Source organism: Cibotium barometz, chromosome 10 (genome assembly GCF_041138505.1).
Source record: "Cibotium barometz isolate CiBa-2024 chromosome 10, ASM4113850v1, whole genome shotgun sequence".
NCBI classification, from domain to species: Eukaryota; Viridiplantae; Streptophyta; class Polypodiopsida; order Cyatheales; family Cibotiaceae; genus Cibotium; species Cibotium barometz.
The window spans coordinates 20620197-20638407 of record NC_141055.1 but is presented as its reverse complement, the minus strand read 5'-3'; the positions used below and the strand labels follow the sequence as shown (position 1 = coordinate 20638407).

The window sequence follows — 18211 nt, the reverse complement described above, 5'->3', positions numbered from 1 at the left end:
AGCACCTAAAGACCGCATCCTAACATGCAAACAACATAATCCTATGACCATGTTAAAACTTGAGAAAAGTCAATACTATACAAGCATGCTTCAGTTCCAGGGGGGGGAAAAAAACTCATGGAGATCGTGGGAAGAGAAGATTCCATGCCCTCAACAGTAGGCGCACCTCGTGCTCACTTTTAGGTGCTCAAATTTATATGGTTGGGAGATTCCAAGACATAAAAGTGACTCAAAATTTTCTTTCACGATAGACATTTAACAAAACATAAAGGGGTCGCAGGGCACTTTTATGCCTTAATACCAACTTAGTGCTAAAACATATGTTCAAAAGTCATTTCATGCATGCAACAAGAAGCTTGCCTTTAGTGGGTTGTTCATAATTTGATTAAGCTGTCAAACAATTATTTAATTCGTATCAAATAAATGATTCATTAGATTATAATTGCACATTGTTATTTCCCAATATTATGTAACTAATCCTTGCTCACCTGGTTTCCAGCTCTTCTGTCCACTTGCCCTTCTATCCAAGTTCTTTTCCTTCATGTCCCATACTAATGACATAAACCTTCTAAAACTGGGCTGTTATAAGCCCTTGTTTACATTTTACAGATGGAAGTATCTTGCAAACCCCTTTGCTGTCCATGCAAGGTCTGTCTGCAACTTTTAGCTTACACACAATTCCCATGCTACCCCACAATGGCTGGTGGTTTGTGTCACTGGCAAAACCTTAGGATCTCTGTTTTGTTATACTTGGGTCCTCAATCTTACATCATCAGACATTGTTCAATAGTCTGCAGAGAGAGAATGGTCGTCCGCTCTTCCTGGCCTGGCAATCCACCTAAACCTTGAATATTGAGTGTAGATTGCATGAAAACTATGATGATATACGAAAGGTTAAGTTGTATGACAACATATTTGTCTTGTCTGATGAGAAGAGTATCGAAAAGTAGAAAGGCGATCTTGGTCGTAACTCAGCAATAACAGAGTGCGTGTTTACAAAAAGGTAATGTTCCCATGTTTCCACGTTGTCCAAGGAAAGCACGGTTCTTATAAGTATGCTTGCCACCCAGCTTCTTCCAACTTTTTGGCTTTGTCCAGCACCATCTCCTTCATGTTAGCCTGGTAATCCAGAACTCTGCAACCAAAATGTGTCAATATACATAACAAAAAACAAAGCTATACCACATTTTGTTTGTCTTTCTAGATATGACTCACGAAATGTTTTCAAATACAAAAAGGGACGGACTTGTTTCTCAGCTTTCCATCTAAAGCACTCAGCATCCTCACTGCTAGCAATCCTGCATTCATGGCATTGTTGATAGCCACTGTTGCAACGGGCACCCCCTTTGGCATCTGCACATGATGAAGTGAAAAAACTTTCAGCACAAACAGCTATAACTGTCAACACAGCGCAACTTACAGTGAGCAAAAGCAATTTTTTCTTAACAACTTCAGTCAAGCAGCTGAGACTTCACGCCCAAAGAAGCAACAATCGTCATAAATTTAAGAAGCAGTCTACATTTTACCAGCCCATCAGTTATGTGAGACCTGGCTGCATCAGCACGTGTATTTGTGGAGAGCTGCTTGCTTGGGTGTGAGCTGCTTGACTGACGTTTCTTTGCAGACCTAGGCAGCTGCCCTAAGAGAAGGTTGTAAGGCTCGCAGATCAAATGATAACATGGTCTTGTAACTTTTTGAACGATTTTGTGGAAACAGAAAAACTGATCCCAGCCTAGTATTTCAAAAAATCCTACCACACAGCTTAAAATGTAAACAGCACATACATAGGTGGCAGAATTTAACAAGTGTCAACTTGTTGCCCTCTCTACTTAATTTTTTTACGAGGCTTGATTAGCACGGAGGTCACTCATTTAGTACTCGGGTTCTGTGAGGTCATTTACAACAAACCAGGCCTTGACAGAAGTGACCTGCCGTGGCGAGTCAAACTCTGAATGAAGTTTTCTGGATGGTAGTCACCTATCTTTTCCTTGCTGACTGTGAGCATTATTGTGCATTTGAGCATCTATCTTCCTAAAATATTTGCAGCTACTGACTGCAAAGTTGGTATCACAAATCCCCAAGAACTTGGGCAGATTTTTGCTCATAAATTTATACACGCTTTATTCTCAGGTATAGCGACGGGATGGAGTCGACAATTGACAGTATTCAAAGATTTCATGTTGCCCTTCATTTTACTACGAGCACTATTACGGGTTTTTTTTTGGCAGCCCTTTAGTTTTTAGATGGTCATATACACCAACCATCTAAAAAGAACGCAAACTAGACTTTTGAACCTACCTATTAGGAGCTCGTTGAACCATATAATTTTGTCTATCAGAACCAGCGTCACCGTTAAACGTTTCACCTCGAAACGGGGCAAGAAACGGCGAAACATTTCACCCCTCGACAAGTGCTTACTGAAACGGCTACACACACACACACGCATTTATATAGTTTGAGAGAGAGAGAGAGAGAGAGAGAGAGAGAGAGACTTGAAACCAAGGTTGCATCCAAACGCAGTTTGGATAGGATCCAAACGTTTACATCGATTGAAACGTTCACTAACGTTTGGAAACGTTACTGAACGTGGGAGTTTGATTAATATAGGTTAAAAAATGGAAAGGGCGAACACACATCAACATCACGTTTTTTTTTCTTCTGTTTCTTAAGTGCGTGCGGCTCTCTCTCTCTTTGGCGGCGCCTCTCTCTCTCTTCGGCGGCAGGCGCTCATGGGTTGGTCGTGTTGGGCTTCACTGCTTGTTGGTCGTGCTGGTAGCCTGGTCGTGCTCGGCATCATAAGAGTCTCTCTCTCTCTCTCTCTCTCTCTCTCTCTCTCTCTCTCTCGCACAGGCCAACCTCTCTCTTTCTCCCTCTTGCACTCGCTCAACTCTCTCTCTCTCTCTCTCTCACATATTACACCCCCATTATGGTACTGGTTGGAGCTAGACAGATCTGCATTGCATTCTTGTATACCCTACGCACATAGGATGCATATTGAGCCTCTAGCAGTAGTGCTCCATCCATCACAACCCTCACTAGCTCAGTACTTTCATACTTTATTTCATGTTCATTTTGTCCTTTTTTTTATGTCCAGAAGACACTGACAGTTGAACATTGATTTGTCTCATAGGTCGAGTTCGGCCTCTAGTAGAGGCTAATACAGCTCTCTCTCTCTCTCTCTCCCCCTCCCTCCCTCTCCTTCTTTCCCTCTCTCAAGCGTATGCGTTTTAGGGTTTGGCTGCACTTTCTGAATTTCAGATCTGCAATCTCTCTCTCTCTCTCTCTCTCTCTCTCTCTCTCTCTCTCTCTCTCGCTTCTTCCATGGCTTCCCCCTTGCGTAACCCGACGAAGGCGACCTTTATGGTCACAAACAAGAGGATAACAAATGTGGAAAAGGAGATGAAGGAATGGAAGGCGGAGATGGAGGGATGGTGGAAGGAGAAAGCCAACTTTCTCCAAATGGTATTCAATGAGGGTAAGCGGTGGAAAGAGGAGGAGGAGGACCTCATAGCACAAGTCAAAGACCTTCACGGGGAAGTCAACACGCTCAAAGGCGTAATTTCAGCTCTTCAAAGGGAGCTTGCAGAGGCTAAGGCAAACGGTGGACTTGAAGAAGGTGAAATTCAGCCATCTATGATAGAAGAGCTCAAGGTTATCAAGGAACAAGTACGGGCAATTAAGGAAGAAGAGAAGCACACGAAGCAAAGACTTCCTCATGGGTGGAAGTCATCACCATGACTCAAAGGAAGATGGATGAAGCGGAGAAGTGGATAGAGGTCGCCAAGAAGGGTAAAGGTAAGGAGACAACAACCCCTACACCTACAATCATTAACATGACTTTGGAAGAGGAACAACGAAGACGTACACGTGCTTTGCATGTGAGGATTACCGGCCTTAAAGACGGGGATAAAGTTGAAGAGGAGGTGAAAGAGCTTATGGTGTTGATGGGGATTGACAGTCCGGCACGTGCAAAAGCCTGGAGAGTGGGCAAAAAAAGCGGAGGCAACGGGGAAACATCAAAGGAAAGAGCTCTCATACTTCGCTTCCCCTCTATTGAGGCGAAGAAGGAGTTCAAGTCAGGGGACCCTATGGAGCCAAGGAATTATCGCACTATTGTGATTGGTCACACACTAGCACGATTGTATGCATCCATTCTTGCGGAGCAGTTGAGTAGATGGGCAGAGAGAGAGGGCATTCGAGCAGAGGGATAGGCAGGGTTCAGGAGAGGTTTCTCTACTCTTGACCACATATCTTGACTCTGCGGGCCATTATTGAGGAGGGCAAGTCGCATGGGCGACGGATTTATTGTAGCTTTGTGGACTTCCGCAAAGCATTTGATACAATGCCCAGAGCTAGATTGATGAGGCGATTTTACAGGAGATGGGGGTACCCACAGAGCTCATATGGGAGATTATGGCTTTATATAGATCAGTTGCAGGACTGGTACGCACCCCAGAGGGGGTCTCTACTTTGGTTCACTCCACTATAGGAGTGAAGCAAGGTTGCCCGTTATCTCCTTCATTGTTTGGTATGTATGTGGATGAGGCTTCTGACTACATTGAGAGATTGGGGACAGAGGAGCCCAGCTAGCAGGTACATGGATCCCACTATTGTTATATGCTGATGATATTGTGTTGATCTTTGACTCCCCTAAGGGTGTGCAGCGTCATCTGGATGCTTTACATGAGTTTGCACATGATAGTGGATTGTCTCTCAACCTTGGCAAAACCAAGGTTATGGTGTTTAACACCACGCCACAGTGGGTTAGGCGATCAGCTCCCACATTTACATATGGGCAGGAGATTGTGGAGTATACAGATGCATATACATAGCTTGGGGTAGTATTCAGTGGGCCAGTGTTTTCGATGAGGAGAGCAGCAGAGACTAGATTGACTAGAGCACATGCAGCCCTGGGTGGTTTGGAGAGGAGGTGTTCGCAGGTTCAATTTCAAGAACCTCGAACGAAACTTTGGCTTTTTGACACTCTAGTGACATTAGTTATGCTTTATGGAGTGCAGATATGGGGACCTTCAGTGGGCCATCACAGCGCAGGCGGGTGGAGAGGTATGGAGAGGCCTTTGGTATCTATGATTGCTAGGATTATTAGAGCCAAGGCCTTGGTACCTCATGAGATTATTCGAGCAGAGCTGGCGGCTGCCCCTCTGGTGATTGAGGCTCTTACGAGATCAGTCTCCTACATACATGGCTTGTGGGATTCGCCCTTGAGTGGGAGACACGGCTTGTTGGTATGGACATATGACATCTTGGTTCCAGGCACATGATTTTAGCATGGACAGATTGCCTCCCTTCCAGTATTCTCTGGAGGCACCCTCTCTCACTCTCACACGGAGACAGATTACTAGACTCATCCGTCAGGATTTAGTTCAGCTGGACATTAGGAGGACATGGATACAGCTGACTGAGGAGCTAGGCACGAAGATGGCTTTCTACAGAGCATTTTCTTCACCTCCCAGCAGATGGTTTTGTGATCAGACCCAGTTACATGGATGTACACTTGTCTCATGCAGTACAATGTGCTATTGGTCAGATTCGCACATCCTCACACCAGCTTGAGATTGAGATTGGCCGATATAGAGGTATACCAGCTGAGGCCAGGATATGTCGAGTATGCCATTAGGAGCCAGAGACACAGCTGCATTATATACGCCATTGTACTGCATACTAGGAGATACGTGGTCGTTTCCACTGTTTATTCAGAGAGGGGTTTGGACCACTTTCCAGAGTCATGGGGTACCAGGACCAGAGGTGTTTGGGATTGTTCTTGCTTGAGCTGCGGAGATATAGAGATAGCCTGCTTAGGCGCACAGAGAGCCAGACTCAGAGGCACATTACAGACTTCTTTAGTCTAGCCATCACTGTGCCAGACGGACCACAACAGCAGCACGACATGGATACCACCCACACCAGCGGTACACTAATTGATCGTGCGATTGAGCTTGGGTGGTCCAGACGCCCACGACTACGGAGAAGGGCATCCCAGCATAGACGGAGGTTGCAGCCGCGGATTCGGATTATTCTTGCGAGACATGCGGGACACCCAGTCAGGGTGCTGACCACAGGAGGATATTGAGGAGATCCGCCAGCGTCCGATGCGACACATATTATGAGATGGAGGCACCTCCATAGTGTACCCCCCCGTCCCACATGATATTGTATCCCCTCACTGTACTCCACTCACCTCCATAGCGTACCCCCCCCCCCCCCCCCCCCTCACTATATTCACACCCTATAAGGGTTTCTGTTTACCTTCCAGTTCCAGTTTCATTTTCTAGGTGCCAGTAGTATCATCTTTATTTTTCATTTTCTGGTTTTTTATCCAGACATTGTATCAGATCCACCATGATGTAACTTTTTGGTCTCATAGGTCATTATGGCCTTTTGAAGACGTTAATATAACATTTCATTTCATTTCATCTCTCTCTCTCTCTCTCTCTCTCTCTCTCTCTCTCTCTCTCTCTCTCTCTCTAGACTCTCTCTCTCTCTCTCTCCCCCCCACAAGCATCTCTCTGCTACACCTCCCCGGACCCTTACACAGGCTGAAATTTTATTCGTATTGTGCTTGAATTTTGAAATATATTTTAAAACTCTCGGTCGTGACTCGTCTTGACATTTCTCCATTTTCTTGATTGCTTTTTGTGCATATGCCATAGATGCCTCGTGCACTAAGTTCTGTATGGGCAAGGCACACCATCATTCATGGCACACCCAACACCCCAGGTGTCAGTCGCTCCAACCCGCGCATGTGGAAGTGCAAATATTCTGGAGGAATATTTACTAGCACATCCACTCGTGTTATTTTTCATGTTGGCCAAGGTACAGGAGGCGGCATTGGACCATGTGCAAATGCACCACCGGAGGCAGTTGATGAGATTCGGCGGGAGAACCCGCAGATCTTCATCGGATCACAGCTTGGTAGGGATAGTAGAGTCATCATTGAGGATGAGCAGCTAGATACCCCTCCGCATATGGTATGGGCCCATCAGCTGATGGGGGGGCAGCATGTTCATATGTGGGAGGACAAATGTCACAGTCAAGCTCAGTGGAAGGGCCATCCACAGGTTCAGGTTCAAGTTCAAGTTCAGGTGCAGGTCCTAGCCGAAAGAGGACCAGAGTAGATGATGGACAGTCTCATGTGGAGAATATTGCAGCAGGTGGTAGTGTAGGACGGCACCATCAGACCACTCTACGTGGTACATTGAACCAATCCTCATGGGTGAAGGAGAGGCAGCGGAAGGTAGAGATAGAGATAGAGCGCACTCTCATTGAGTGCAATATCTCTTTCAATGTCCTTCGCACAGATCAGTGGAAGAGAATGATTAAAGCCGTCTCTAATGTAGGTCCATGTGAGAACTAGACTAGATTAGACTACCAGAAGATGCAGACAACCATGCTAGAGGACGAGAAACAGCGCATAGAGAATGCACTAAAGCCAATAAGATCATCTTGGAAGAAGCATGGTTGTAGTATCATTTCAGATGGATGGAATATGTGCGGAGAAGACATATCATCAACATCCTTGTTTCTAGTTGCATGGGCACATATTTCTTGCGTGCAGTGGATGCAGGCAAGGCAGGGGAGAGGATCACTGCAGTATTCATCTTCCAACACATCAGGCGGGCTATTATTGATATTGGCCCAGAGAATGTGGTGCAGGTCATTACAGACAATGCGTCCAATTGCAAGGGCATGGAAGAGATGATTGAGACAGAGTTCCCATCCATTGTGTGGACTCCATGTGCTGCACACTGCTTGGACCTCATGATGGAGGACATAGGGAAGCTTCGATGGGTGAAGCCGGTTGTGGATGAGGCCGTACGCATCACTACCTTCTTCAGGAACAAACACCAGGCATTATCTATCTTTCGATCCCACTCATAGTTGGACATGGTGCGGCCATCCAAGACCCGATTTGCCTACTTGTATCTTGTGCTTAGCAGGCTACATGAGGTACAGGATGCACTTCGAGCCTCAGTGGTATCACCGGCATGGAGGGAGATGCATGATTCGACCAGCGAGCCCACTCGATACATCCAACGCAAAGTGTTCGATGAGTCCTTTTGGTTTGATATTGAGGGCTTAGCAAAGCTCCTCAAACCCATGTATATCTTCATCCGATTCAGTGACATTGAGGGCTCTACATTGGGGTTCCTCTATCATCATTTTCATCGGATGAGAGAGATGGTGGCATTAGTCGCCTCGCCGACTATCACTCCTACCAGGTATATCTAATATCTATTATGTAATATGATTTAAGGTACGTGCTGTAATTTTGGTTATATGATGTACTTACTATTGGATATCTAATTTGAAATTTGGAATGTCAGACGTGGCGAGGTGATGACCATTGTTGACTCACGATGGACTTTCATGCGTAGTCCCATTCATGGGATTGCAGCATTACTCCATCCGATGTTCAACAAGGTCAAGCTCCAAACAAACACGCAACTCAATTTGCTCAAGGATGCTTATGGGTCTTAAGTGCTTAGCTACGATGACATGTTGACCTTCGATGAGGAGTTGGTCGTCTACCGCAATCAGGTGGGAGTTGCCTTTGACAAGTTGAGTGCCTCAGCAGTTCAAGGGCAAGCGAAACCACTTACGTGGTGAGACATTCATGGATACTAGGCCAAAACTGTCCAAAAAGTGGTCTTTAGACTGCTATCTCAGGTTTGTAACTTTAAAGTTCTAAGTTTGTATAATGCAACCAATGTGTAATCTTGTCTTTTGACATTTGCCAGTGCTATGTGGCATGTGTAGAGTTGCTCTGCTGGTGCATGCGAACGGAATTGGAGTGCATACTCTCTTGTGCACACCAAGATCTGTAATTGCTTGAGTACTCAGTAGTTAGAGAGGTTGGTGTTTTGTCGATCCAACCTCCGTATTTTGCGCACACTCAAGACAACCACTAGTGTGAAGGAGGCAAATTACTTGCCAACTCGAAATGTTTATTATTAAATAATAAACTTCATGTGTAACCTCATGAGTCATGACCCATGAGTATTGACTCTTGATACGTGTTGTGTGTCATGTCACATGTGGCAGGTGGATCCCTTTATGTTCAATAGGCTCCTCGCTCATACTACTGATGCGGAGGCTCAACTTCGGGAGGACCAGTTGCGAGACGAGCAGGAGGAGATATACCGAGAGCTCCACAGAGAGCTTGAGAGCATAGATCGGAGGGTTACACATGCTCGATCACGAGCAATGAGTATTCTAGATGCTGATGCTCATGGAGCTTCTACTAGCAGTCCAGGTGGTCAGTGCCGTCGTAGTGGGCGAGGTCGAGGACGAGGCCGTGCTCAGAAGCAGCATGAGTCTCTTGCACATGATGATGATGATGATGATCCCTTAGATGTGGGGCCCATAGATACGAGCGACACCATTCCTCCAGTGCCGGTGGTCATAGAGCCTGACTGACTCGGATGGCAACATGTTGACGGATGGAGATGTTTCTTCAGAGTTCTCATTTGGTTTAGATGAGTAGCTAGATGCTACTATAGTTTATAGTTACTAGTTTTTTTTTTGTGACTAGCCTCTAGGAATCATCATTCATGTATCATTGTATGACATATGTCTACAATCTTATGATTTCAGATTTATCATTTATCCATGATCCATCTCACTTTCATTTATGTTCATTGTTTAATTATTTTATTTGATTACTAATATTTGCATTTGCCATTGTCACTTGTGACTTGTAAGTTACTAAGTTGTAAGTTGTGCAAAATTGAAATTAAAGGTTGTATAGTATTAGTAAGTGCTTTAATGTTCATTGATGAATCTTCAAACTTCATATTTCAAAAGTTTATAAGTATATATATCGGGGGACAACGTTCACTACGTTTGGAATCTTTTCGGCACGTTTTCCAAACGTACTAAACGTATCGTTCACTACGTTTGGAACCACCTTGCGTGAAACTAAGAACACGAAACGGCATTTAAGGAATGGCGTTAAAAGGTTTCACGAAACGCAAAACGTGTTTCAGTGTTTCAAGGTTTCTAGGATACTGAAACGTGTTTCATATCAGAACCTTAACAGAGGTTTGGCCCAGTGTACCATGAAAAGCATAAATAACACTCATGTTGGCCACTTTGTTTTCACCAACAACATAGTACCTACTGTCATCATAGTTGTCAAATGTCCAAAAACAAAAAAGGAAAAAGGAGCCCACTGCCATGTCATGATGCCACACCACAGGATTAGTTATATCCCATAGACAGGCTCACATGTAAGAGCAAGATCAAGTTCATGAATGCTCCAGGTTGCAGTGCAAAGAAGAGCTGGCTGAAGGGGCACCACGATAGCAATGATAAATGTGCTTAATGGCAGCACTCACAACACGCTCAAGTCAATAAATGCTCCAGGTTGCAATGCAAAGAAGAGCTGGCTGAAGGGGCACCACGATGGCAATGATACATGTGCTTAATGGCAACACTCACAACACCCTCATCAACAACTAGGTAGGATATTATTGTTGGATATCAATGGCACCCTCATATTGTATTGTCCAGGCACCACCTCGCTCATAATTGTATGGCCCCCATTATGAGTAGCCATGGTTGAGCAACCCACGAGCCCAGCATCCACGTAATCACATGGGACGGTGGCCTAGGAGGCCAAACGGTATACAGGCTGCTAGATTAGATTGGACACTCCACTGTTATCACATAACGGTCTACACATGGAGTAGGTAGACTTACTCTTGGACACCATGTCCTGACATTGTGGGGCCCAAACCATGCCCAAGATAAGCCCGGAGGGCTGTGGGAAGGGAGGTCAATGCGGAGCAACTTCTAGTACATCTTTATGGGTGGAGTCTACATGGCCAACGGTGGCACCAACTATGACCACGGACCTACACGGTCATGCCATGACCGCTCTGCATATACAAGCTTATAAAGATACATGGCCAACCCCTTCTCTACACAATTCATTCACCAATCATCACTATGAGTTAACTCCCTAGCTTCTACTACCATACAACCTCTATCTTAGCAATTCCGGATTAGCCATCGAAGCTCCCTTCGCTCAAGCACACGGGTGTGGGGCTTTGCCATCTATTGTATCACTTCAATAATACAATATTCTTCTCTGTATCTATTATTGTGCAATTTGAGTTTTAAAGTTAAGATCCTACTTGTGTGTGTTCTCTTATAGACACCGCATGTTGTATCCTCTCACATGGTAAAAGAGCTCCGACTGGTACAAAACTTCTTTGCTAGGTGCCATCTAACAATCCTATATGAGAAATGGTATCTTCCTACAAGACTCCGCCCACCATCGTTCGGTGCTGATGGAAAGCTTAATGACACCAATTATTCTCTCTATAAGTTTAAACTCGAGGCTATCCTATCCTCCTACTGGGGGACACCTTCATTGGTGTTAATGTTCATCTTCCACCAAGGAATGCAGACGGAAACCTTGTACCACATGCTCCCAACCTCCAAGCTTCGAAGCGAAGGAATGCATATGCTCTCTCCGCCATCATCAGTAGCGTGGAAGATAGTGTGCTCACTGCTAACCATGGTTCTACATGTCTCCACAGATGCACAAGCGTGGGCTTTGTTGCAAGAGCAGTATGAGAACACGAATCCCTCAAAGATCCAAAATCTTGAAAATGAGTTTCAACAATAGAAGGTGAATGAAGGTGAAGCGGTGGAGGTGTTTCTACCAAAATCAAAGTACTCAATGACCAAATAGCTGCAATCGGCATGGGTGTGCTCTCTCCGCATCTCGCTCATCGTTGTTTAAGGGTATTGCCACCTAAATATGATAGTTTTGTTACATCTTTTGAGTGTAGGTGTCAATCGTCCCCTCACATTTGAGGTGTTAAGCTCATTACTTCAAGATGAGGAGATCCGAATGCACAATCGCAATTAGTGGCAACCGGGCTTTCTCCACTAACACAAAGAAGAAGAGAGTAAGGATTATAACTCTTCAAATCTAAAGAAAAAAGTTAAATACTCTTACTATAGCAAGAAAGAGCATGTAGTCAAAAAATGTAGAAAAAAGCATGCAGATGCCAAGAATGGCACTCTCAAGACCAAGGAAGAATCCAATCATGCTACAAAAATAGAGCTGTTTCTTACAATTGAAGAAGTGTGTAGTAAGACAGCTAATGTTGCAGCACATAACAATTCTTTGATCATCCGCAGTGAGGCTTCTAGGTGTCACCATTTGGCCACCCAATTGGCCCACCCGTGCTTTCTCATCGTGTATGTACATTGGACTAGTGTCCATGGCAGTTCTATATGCCGGGGATTGATGCCACTCATGTGATACTATGGACTTGGCTTTCCGTTAGGACTTGTGCCTCCGTGTACATGCCCGAAAATGCTTGGTGGATTGGTGTTCCATTGGGTCTGATACCTCGTGTACTTGCCTGGAGCACGTCTATTTTGGTATAGTCTCATGAACAGGGATTGTCCATACCAATGCTGCATTGCAAAGCATCTTTATGTGCTTACTTGCAACTGAAATTGCATGCTGTTTCATGCTTGCTTGACCAATGTGTAGTTCCGGGTAAGGGGACGCCCATCCGCGAACCGTGCGTGTGAAACTGTCTGCTGACATGGTTATGTGGCATGTGACAGGTGACATGTATTGGTCATAAACGTAGCCTTAGAAGTTAGCACTAATTTATAAGTGAGTGTGTACACACTTCAGTAAGTTTTGGGCAACCAAAACTCACTTATAAATTATGACCAGTCTGGTGTTCACATACACTAATGTCCGGAGGTCGACATAACCCAATGTCCACCGCCCAGACCTTATCCCCTTTGTACAAAGGGAGTAACCAACCATGTGTCCACTTTAGCTTGCTCCACAAAGCACCTGCCTGCCACAAAACTAGACAACTCACCACCTCACTCCTCCTCCTCTCTCTAGGGATTGGCGCCTCCTTCATGAGGACTATTGGGCTGCATTTTCTGCACATTCTCCTTCCCTACTCCATATCCAAGCTTGCTAAGGTGTTTTGCAAGCTTCCAAGAGTGTTTCCGGATGCTAATCACTCTCCTACACACTCCCGATTACTAAAATCAACAAAACAGCTCTCTTTATTGCTGTAATTTCTGGTCTTTTGCTGAAAACCCTAATGTCAGCCCTCCTTTCTCAAGTTGAACCATAGGGGAAGCTTTCCCAAGGTTCCCTTCATCCTCTTGAAGACTTTTGTCTCACGAAGAAATGCGACAAATCGAAGATCTCATCACTTCAAGGACTTCCATCGCGAAGACTTCCGCTGTCATCGACTCTACTTGCAATTGGTAAGCTTTTATATTTAAATATGGAAGCAAGTAGCAGGAGGGAGGAACCGCATTACAAGATCACATGCCCTATGTAATGTTCTCATGTCCTACGTGCTCTCTTGCAGATTGTTGCTACCATGTGTTGGTGGAACAATAGAGAGCAGATGGTAGGGAACATGGGCACTTGAGAGGGTAGTATGGATTGCAAGTCTACATCGACAACCACTTGTTTGCAATACTGTATTCATATGCATTGGTATGGAAATATGGTCAGAAACGCCCATGACACTATGTACTTGATTCTCCCACGATCAATATACTTTATTTGAGGGAGGGGTCGGCCATTCCGGCTCATTGTGTGTCTCTTGTCAATTCAGCAAATTACTTCTTGTATTTGACCAAGTGTCCATCAAATCTTAGTGTATTTAAGTATATTGATTAGCATTGTGTTCAACCAAGTTACACTAGGCATATGACCAATCGCAAGGATTGGCACCCCTACCTAAAGCTTATGGGAGATGACATCATGGTGGCATCAAGCAATAAATGCAAAGTGCCCAATCAAAGGTTTAGATACTACTTTACTCAAGTCTAAAGAAGGTTGTGCATAAAGTGTTTTGAATGTTCTTTGGGTTCCATATATGAAAGGAACCTTCTTTTTGTCTTGCCTATCATGGACTGTAACTTGCAAATTCACTTTGACAAGAATGGGACACTCTATTCTTGATGGAGATGACAAGGTCATTACAAGTTCGAAGGGAACAACTTGTACGAGGTTTCAACGTTTGCAATCCAAGCCGATTTGGATAGTAGCAAACTATGGCATGAGAGAGATGGGCACCTCAATATACAAACTCTTTCAGACATACAAAAGATAAGCTGGTTGAGCATTTATTCTCCATTGCAAACAGTCCGAATGTATGTGAAGCTTACATGGTCGATAAGTAACACCGAAAACCCTTTCCGCAAGAGGCTAGTTTTAGGATCAAGGCAGCTCCTGTACGTTGATCTCTATGGAAAGATGAACACTATTGCACTTTGAGGTTCTTCCTAATTTTTATTTTTATTTTTCCGAGAAAAGATCCTTTCATTAGTTATAGAAAAACGCCCACTGGGCTACAAAACCCCTCTCTTGCTCATAAGAAGGCAGAGCAGAGATGCAATCAAGGCAGCTACGGAGACTCTCCCTAGGTGCAAAAAAGTGCAAATACAAGTACAAATAACTGAGAGGCTATATCATACAATAGGAGGGGGAAAATCCAAATAGGTGGCCTGTAGTGCCATCGGGGGGTACCCGCGTGTAGAGTATAGAAGGGGCCGCTGCGCCAAGTGATGTGAAAGGCCTGGCGCCGCAAGATCGCTCGATCTGAGTCGCCCCGGATGCGGTCATACTGTCCTCGCAGGGTGTGAATCAACTCCTGCCAGATACTCCGAACAGTCTCTGCTATGGCTCCAGTCTCCCCTCAAAGGCCCTGAAACAACGGGCTCTCCAGGTGAACCATATGGTGAGGCTACTGAGGAGCTCCCATCGTAGATCCCTCTCCTGTGTCCAGCCGGCGGACGAGAAATCCGGTGAAGGAACAAGGCGAGGCTGGCCCCGAATGAATCTAATGGCCTGGCTGTCCTGCTCCGACTCGTATCCCAGAGCAGGCCCTGACAAAGTCGACCAAGCAACGGCTCCCCACGTATACATGCCCTCCGGAGAGAGGGGGGGCAAAATGCGCAGAATCCTCATCCAAATCTGCTGCGCCTGTGGACAGTCCCATAGGCAATGTCGCTGTGTCTCCAATGGGTGGCCGCATTTGACGCAGGCCAACGGGAGGCCACTGTAGACAAGCCAGGTGCCAACTGCAGAGCCCCTGTGGGCAACCAGTCACTTCTTCCGAATTTTTTATATTGATTGATAATTACAAAAGTAAAATTTGGATGTATTTCCTAGAAAAAAAGTCTCAAGCTTTTGGAAAGTTTAAGAAATGGCTTGCATTGGTTGAAACTAAGACATGAACAAAATTGAAGCAGTTTAGAATTGACTAAGGAAAATTTATATCTGATAAATTCTTCGGTTTTGCCAAGGAAAGAAGCATAAAGCAACAGCTCACTACCACTCACATACCGCAGCAAATAATATTGCAAAGATGAAATATGCTTAGTGAATGAAATCCTCCTAAATCCTTTTGGGATGAGACAATTAACACGGCTGTGGAAATTCTTAATAGGAGTGCAATAAATGTCACATACAGAAGTTCTAGGAGTCTTCTTTCAGCCCTAAACACCTTTCAGGAACATCTTGATGCAAAACGCAAACAGAAGATGGAGAGAGAGAGAGAGAGAGAGAGAGAGAGAGAGTTGTATTTTCAGTATATTCAATATAGTCCAAAAAGGTACAAATCCTGGCAAGCCCTAGGCTGCCCCATAAAAAGGTTATCTAACTCCATGAAGTGCTAATCTAATGATCCAGCCCATAAAGGACTGAATAAATCAACAAGCGCTTGGCAGAGCCTTATAAAGGCCTTGGGACTCCCCTGTAGGCTGGCCGACTGTCGTCGGCCAACAACAAAAGAAACCAAACATTATGTGTGCTGCGGACCAACCTCTGTAGTACATTCAATACCCTATTGGCCAGACCTTGCATCCATAGGATGCTTTCTTGGGATCCCCTATGCCCTTGTCGTGCCCTAGTTCATCTGCTTTTCTGATGCCCTTCAATGTACATGTGCATGCACACAAGACATCCCTTTCTGCTAAACTTGATGATAGGATTCCAACTTCTGACCCTGGATGACTGTCATCATCCCCTTGTCTCCTCATGGACTCCCCAACTTGTCATCCTTCTCTTCCTGGCAACCTTTTCACTGAAAACCCTGCCTTGTTCTCCAATTCCACTACAAATCTGATGAAGATCTAGGCATCTGATCCACTTTCTCTCCTTACCTTCTTGCCATGTCCCTCAACGCTTTCTTTGGTCTTTTTTTCCTGACTATTGAGTTTGGCATCCTCACTCCACCCCTTGGATGATCATCATCCCTTGGAACCGTTTTCTTGAAAGCCTAGTATGCCCCAAGTGGCATCCGACTCACAGGGCTACCATTCCCCTTGGGTCTTGTGGAACACCACCAACCAACCGCCTAAGAACTTTTTCCATGTCTTGTGTTACTCTCCTTGGACTGTGCACCTTCATCTGGGACACCATCAGTGTTTAGCCATGTTGAGCCTGATGCTCTGATACCAGTGTCACACGTGGAAGCTCTAGGAGTCTTCTTTCAACCCTAAACACCTTTCAGGAACATCTTGATGCAAAACTCAAAGAGAAGATGGAGAGAAGAGAAAGAGTTAGCTGTATTTTCAGTATATTCAATATAGAACAAAAAGGTACAACTCTTGGCAAGCCCTACGTTGTCCCATAAAAAGGTTATCTAACTCCATCAAGTCCTAATTGGAAAGTACGTTTGCGGGTGTTGATACATCCAAGGTACTCAAGAGTACGGCATTACCTATGCTACGAGAAAGACCCTTAATGGCTTCTGTGACTTAGATTGGGCGGATGATTCAGACAAGGTATCATTTTTCGCTTGGTTCAATATGTATTTCTAGGACCAGTAAGAAGCAGCCCATTGTTGCACTCTCATCAACAAAGGTTGAGTAGAAAACTGCATGCTTTGCATCATGTGAGGCATTGTGGCTAAGAAGGATTCTACAGGATATGGATGTGGTGCAAAAGCAACACAACACTGCAATATGACAACCATAGTTCATGGCCATTACTCGAAATCATGTGTTTCATGCTTGCACGAAACACGTTGAGATTTGAGCTCACATGTTCAGGGAGGCTGAGGTGTTCTATTGCCCGAATGACAAAGAATTGCGCAAATATCTTCATAAAAGCTCTTAGCAGAGACCAAATGGAGCGACATCTTTATTAACCCGGCATCAAATCACAGACATATAGTTCCCCTTCAAGTGGAGATTGAAGAGGGGTGTTGGATATCACTGCTCCACCCTCATATTCTATTGTCAAAGCACCGGCTAGATCATGTTTGTATGGCCCCCATTATAAGGAGTATCCATGATTGAGCAGCCCGAGCGCCCATCATCTCTATACACACAAGATGGTGGCCTATAAGGCTAGATGGTTTAGAGGCGGCTTAGATTATATTTGGCACGCTGCCAAATGGACTACATGCTAAACTAGACCGTTACCCACAACAGTCCACATAAGTAGTAGGTAGACTTTACTCTCTTGGACACCATGTCTTGACTTGAAAAATCTTGAACTGTGTCCAAAATAAGCTTGGATGGCCATGGGAGGTGGGGTAATTGCATAGCCAGGGCCGAGGCTACACCACGAACAATGGCACCAGCGTAACCTTTCCCACCTTGCCAGCCAAAAATTTGCTGTTGTCAACAGCATTCAAAAATATTCGCTGACAATATGGAATGCAAACATCTTAATAGGGTTGACGGCAGCGTCTCCCAGTCCAAAACATGAGAACGGGGTTGAGATGCTGGCAATGCCAAGTTTTAACAGCTATTACTACCATGAGTTCCTAGTAAATATTGCAATGGAATTCACAAATCTGTCTCCATCATCCATATCTTAAGCTCACAAGCAGGTATTTTTTATCCGACAGAGGTTACATACATATTCTGACTTACACTGCAAAGAAGCAATGGAAAAAAACAGCATACAAGGCATTCACCACTGAAAATCTTAAATTTCTATAACCTTAAGTCAAATGAGTACCTGGACAATTGATAGAAGTGAGTCTAAACCATCCAAGGATGAGCCTCTTACAGGGACACCGATCACTGGAAGAGGGGTCATCGCTGCTACCATGCCTGAAAATGATATTGTCGAGTTTCAATCATAACCCTGGTTAGTACACACCAAACATCACCTTTTCAATAGTTTTTATCATTGAAAAAGCTTCATAGAAGTAAGCAA

At 44.7% G+C, this 18211-nt stretch overlaps 1 protein-coding gene across 1 annotated transcript in view; it reads right to left on the bottom strand.

Moving 5' to 3' along the window:
* Window positions 1-356: 356 nt before the first annotated feature.
* The window catches only part of LOC147634648 (phosphoribosylaminoimidazole carboxylase, putative / AIR carboxylase), a 75998-nt gene continuing 58143 nt past the window's right edge, over window positions 357-18211 (bottom strand). Inside the window, exons 14-16 of the mRNA XM_086803781.1 lie at window positions 18011-18105; window positions 1247-1353; window positions 357-1135 (exon numbers count right to left, since the gene is read on the bottom strand). Of these exons, the coding sequence (XP_086659907.1) occupies window positions 1048-1135; window positions 1247-1353; window positions 18011-18105 (290 nt within the window). The 3' untranslated portion in view covers window positions 357-1047. The remainder of the gene's footprint in view (window positions 1136-1246; window positions 1354-18010; window positions 18106-18211) is intronic.